At 43.7% G+C, this 4,959-nt stretch overlaps 2 protein-coding genes across 2 annotated transcripts; one reads left to right on the plus strand and one right to left on the minus strand.

Moving 5' to 3' along the window:
- Positions 1 to 619: 619 nt before the first annotated feature.
- On the minus strand, positions 620 to 2,563 carry LOC108005164 (nuclear speckle splicing regulatory protein 1). Its single transcript, XM_017068339.4, has 2 exons — positions 2,415 to 2,563; positions 620 to 2,350 (listed from the first exon to the last, which is right to left on the minus strand). The coding sequence occupies exons 1-2, from the start codon at positions 2,534 to 2,536 to the stop codon at positions 1,186 to 1,188; spliced, it is 1,287 nt and encodes a 428-aa protein (XP_016923828.2). The 5' UTR covers positions 2,537 to 2,563; the 3' UTR covers positions 620 to 1,185.
- Positions 2,564 to 2,957: 394 nt separating this feature from the next.
- Positions 2,958 to 4,959, plus strand: RpS15Aa (Ribosomal protein S15Aa). The gene is made up of 3 exons (XM_017068341.4): positions 2,958 to 3,065; positions 3,133 to 3,168; positions 4,346 to 4,959. The coding sequence occupies exon 3, from the start codon at positions 4,348 to 4,350 to the stop codon at positions 4,738 to 4,740; it is 393 nt and encodes a 130-aa protein (XP_016923830.1). The 5' UTR covers positions 2,958 to 3,065; positions 3,133 to 3,168; positions 4,346 to 4,347; the 3' UTR covers positions 4,741 to 4,959.

A 4,959-nucleotide genomic window follows, 5' to 3' on the forward strand; every position in this document is an offset into this window, starting at 1 on the left:
CATGGGTTACAGGATATTTTAAAAAGCATAACATTACCTATTCCAAAAAAAGTTCAAAAACATTAGGAAAAAGTACCTAGCAACCTTCTAGACACCGTCCATCACTGATCCTAACCATGTCAGCCGTGCTACCCGCGCTTTCCGTTCTCCTTTACCGGGGCTCAGGTTCCACCGCGCCGCTACCCTCCTGGTCCATTGGTTTTTCGCTTTTATGGCGCGGGCACACCTATTTTCCAAAAGGATTTCCCAGCATTTGCGGCAAAATGAAGCAACAACAATGTTGCAAAAACAAAAAGGATGGCGAAAAAATAAACTAACGCCAAGTTGGCTCTTTATTATTTGGGCGTTTGGCAAGTTTCTCGGTGCCTTTCCGTTTTTATACCCTTGCAGAGGGTATTAGAACTTGGATTAGGAGTTTCCGGCTCAGTGAACGAGATATTTGTGAACCTAAAAGTCATTTCTGCATAAGCTGTCTGCCTCAGCGCGGATTTGTCCGGGAATATAAAATCAATAGGGATGAATTCTTGCACAGCGTCGTACTTTGCAGCGTTGGAATATTTCGATTGGTATACGTATGTCGAAATCAGTGTGCCCCAAAGGCTATAATTTAACAAGAAGCTTTTCTATTAGAAAACATTATTTATTTATCTAAGTTCAATTAGGTTAAGTACTTCAACAAGAGCTGAAAACATGAGATTTAAATAATAATGAGCGTTCTTTAGACCTACTCTGCATCCCATTTAATTAACCGCCTTTTTATTGACCTACAAGGGTATTTCTAGTTTCGTTTCCCACTGCCAGTAGTTCTTTTTTTGGCTCTCCTACTTGTCGTCGTGTCGTCGTCATACAAAATAAATGGAATATCTTCGCGTTCTGCTCCTTCAGGCACTTCCTCATCCTCCAGTGCTTTTCCCCCCACTTTTCCTGCGGTTCCATCCGTCATGCCTTGTACTTCTTACCTATTTTTTTTCTGTTTTAGATGAAAAGTGGAAGCGGGCTGCGGGCTGCTGGGGACTCTGTTGCAACTTATGCAAAATATTTGCACCGAAAAGGGTTTGCTAAGAGCGCTGGCATACACATAAATAATTTATGAGCACAGGACAAATTGAAATTAGCATAATAAGGAGACAATACAGAAATCACTGGTTTGTTTTTCCATCTACTCGAACTTTAATTGGATGCATTTTAGCCCCGGCGAGCCCGTTTGCGTTCCTGATAGCGAGCCAAGGCAGCCTCGAAGACCTCGCCCACGGTCCTTTTGCGCCAGATGAGTGTGCGGTCCACGGGAGGTTTGGTGACTGTCGGCACGGGTAGATCCTTCTCATCCAGCTCGGCATCGGAACTTTCTTTCTTAGAGGGGGATTGCTCTACAGATGCCTCAGGTTCCTTGGCTTTTGTGGGCTCTGAATTTTCCTGGGGCTTTTCCTTCTTTTTGCCCTGGGACTGCTGCTTCTTATCCTTATCCTTAGCCTTCTCTTTCTCCTTTTCCTTCTCCTCCTCCTCATCGCTGGAATCGTCTATGCTGAAGTCGGAATCGGCATCAATATTGTTGGCCAAGTGAGCCTGGGCTGGCTTGCTTTCCGCCTGATTCGTTGTAGGAGTGGGCTCTGGATCCTGGTCAGACTTAGCCTTGGTCGGCTCCTCCTCCTCGGATGAACGACGTTGCCGATAGCTTCGGTGCTTGGCGGCCTCCGCCTTGATGGGTTTGTACGAGACCTCGTCGGTTGAGGGCGCCGTCTTGGGTTGAACCTCATCTTGCTGGGCGGGGCCGCCCATCTTCTGTTCGTAGAGATGGCGATAGAAGCCGCCCAGATCCTTCTGCTTGGTCACATCGCCAATGGCCTCCAGGTACTCATCGCGCTGCTCCTGCTCCTGCATCTGGCGTATGGACTCGAGTTTCTTGCGATAGGCGGCTGTCACATATGTGTCCTTGTCCTTGTACATTTCGCCCTCGGCCTCGCGATCCTTCTGCACCTGCCGCTCGATGCGCAGCTCCTTCTCCAGCTTCCGGCGCTCGGCGTGCTCCATCAGCCTGCCGATGTACTTGGGTTTCCTGGGCTCCTGGCTCTTCGACTGCTTGGCCTCCTCGCGCTTGCTGTCCATGTCGTCGTACAGCTCGTCGTACTGGAAGATGGTGGGATCCTCGGCCAGGGCTTTCTCCTGCTGCCGGCGGGCCACGCGGCGCTCCATTAAACTGGGTCCACTGGACACTGCACTGGTTTTTGGCTTCAGTTGTGGTGCATTTCGGTCATCGTCGCTCCCGGAGGCGCTGCTCTCGTCGAAAATGGCGGGCTTTACGGCCGGTTTGGCGGGTGCCTTCTTCTGCTGCCCGGGGATAATGAGGCCATATCTGGGTGGGGACGAAACAAGGTTTAAAAGCCTGTCAAAATGCCTGTTATTAACAAATTACTCACTGCTTAGACATTTTTGTTTGTTTATAAATTGTTAGTGCGACCGTTTCTAGTGGACAGGCAAATACAGAATTTTTGCTGCAACACTGATGTTCGGAGCAGCCCTGAAAGAAAATTGCTAACATATCGATAGGGAGCACATTCGATAGTTTGAGTAGTAGAGGTTCGAACCATGAACAATAGAAGAAGTTAAATATTCTTTTAAATAACTTTGTAATTTTCATTGGTCACAAAACCAGCAACATTGAAAATTAGAGAACATGACCTTTATTCGTTTCACATTTTGATTAAGTAAGTTAGTTATTTTCACTGCCAATTAACTTTGACAAGGTAAGAACACATCGAAATCAAATTCAAGATACTACCAGAACAGACCTTATCCACAAAAAATGAATTAATTACTTATATGCATTATAGAGCTAGAGCTCTATGCATAAGTTAGATAATAGTTTTAAACTTTAAGTTAGCTTTATATAAATGAAAAAAAAAAGTTAAATGTTTTTCAAAAAGGTCTGTGCCAAATTAGCCAAGTCTCCAACCTGGGAACTATCGATTGCCGCGCCGATTTTAGCCAGCATTTCGACCGCCCGGCCACACTATCGTCCGTCTTTTTCCTTCCGTTTCCCTTTCTTTTCCCTTTTCACGTTTTCGTGAGTGCGTGTTCTCCGCGATTCTGTTCTCCGAAATTGTACTAAAACCATTTTATTTCCTCTATTTACAGCGGTCGTGTAAATCAGTGTTTGCAAACCAATCCCAGGTAATTGCCGCTTACATTGGACCTGTTTTCTCCGCCAAAATGCAGCCAGATAAGATTTGCGGCGAGCGCCGGCTGAAACATGTGCAAATACTACCCACCTCTTCTATTTTTTTATTACAAATTTTTTTACTGTGGGCCAAAGAGCCGAAATTAAGTTTCACCACTTGGCGCTTCACCAAGTAAACAACACATAAGATGCATATGTATATATATGTACATTATATGCTCTTTTTTTTTTGGTTATATATTTTTTTCTGTGCAAAAAGAGTTCAAGTGAAAAGTTGACCAAAAAGTGTGTTGCACAGTGTTGTTGATGTGCATGTGTGTGTGAGTGGCTAAAAAGTGTGGCAAAAAGTCAAGAATTCGTTGAAATTAAATAAACAACTAAAAGCCGGCTAAATTTATTACATTTTGGAGTACTTGAAATGAAAAACTAACCAAGAAACGTTGTTGTTTACAGCCACTTGCACACACACACAACCAAAGAAACACAGACAGTAACATTTTTTTTACACTGGTATTTTGCACGTGTTTTGCTTGCTGTTTCAATTTTTTTTAATAACCCGTTATTTGCTAAAAAAAAAAAGTAATGCCAAAAAGTATCTATATTCAAGATCATTAAAAACTGATTCTAGATAGCCAAATTCGTCTGTCCGTGCTAACAAACTGTTAGATATCAGTGATCTATAAGACCTAGAATTATTGGAAAATCATATTCTTGTTATAAAGATTGGCCATGCAAGAAAATTCCAAAATCAAGAACCCTTGCAAATAAAGTTTTCATTTGAAAAATCTCACCAGATAATCAAGAATGACATGAGGAAGTTTTAAACATTTGCTGTTTCCTATGAATACTCTATATATTTTAAACATAAAATTGCTATTATAGGCCACATGATAGTCTATCCATCTTAAAGAAAGTAACCATTTTAACTTTACCAGTCAACATGTGCTAGATCTTTTAGGTTCTTTAAAGTACCTTTTTGAGCTTTTTTTCTGGAGATCTCTTACTCCCCCTTCTTATAGAACACTTCATTTGATAGTTTTGATAGTGCAGTGAGTAATGGGTTATCCATAGTCGTGGCGCTCGACTATAGTTTTCTCTTACCACCTTTTTTTTTTCTGTGAATTCTGGACCTTTGGCAATCGACTAATTGTATTCCCAACCCATTTGCAGCCATGGTGCGTATGAACGTATTGGCCGATGCCCTGAAGTGCATCAACAACGCGGAGAAGCGTGGCAAGCGCCAGGTGCTGCTGCGTCCCTGCTCCAAGGTGATCATCAAGTTCCTCACCGTGATGATGAAGCACGGCTACATCGGCGAGTTCGAGATCGTCGACGATCATCGCTCCGGCAAGATCGTGGTCAACCTGACCGGTCGCCTCAACAAGTGCGGCGTCATCTCGCCCCGTTTCGATGTGCCCATCAACGACATCGAGAAGTGGACCAACAATCTGCTGCCCTCCCGTCAGTTTGGCTACGTTGTGCTCACCACCTCGGGCGGCATTATGGACCACGAGGAGGCCAGAAGAAAACATCTGGGAGGCAAGATCCTCGGCTTCTTCTTCTAGAGCCATGAAATTTTTGATATCGAAGAGATCTGTGTGTGCCGAGAGGAGTTCATATGTAGATTGACGTTTTATTTCACCGACATACCATGCAACCAACTACGTTTTGTATACAGCAAACCAGGGACGAAAACGCTGATGCATTCATTTAGACAACCAGCGAAAATGAATGTTCACAAAGAAACGCGAAATAAACTGATTGATACATAATAATTTTAATAA

Source organism: Drosophila suzukii, chromosome X, assembly GCF_043229965.1.
Source record: "Drosophila suzukii chromosome X, CBGP_Dsuzu_IsoJpt1.0, whole genome shotgun sequence".
NCBI lineage: Eukaryota > Metazoa > Arthropoda > Insecta > Diptera > Drosophilidae > Drosophila > Drosophila suzukii.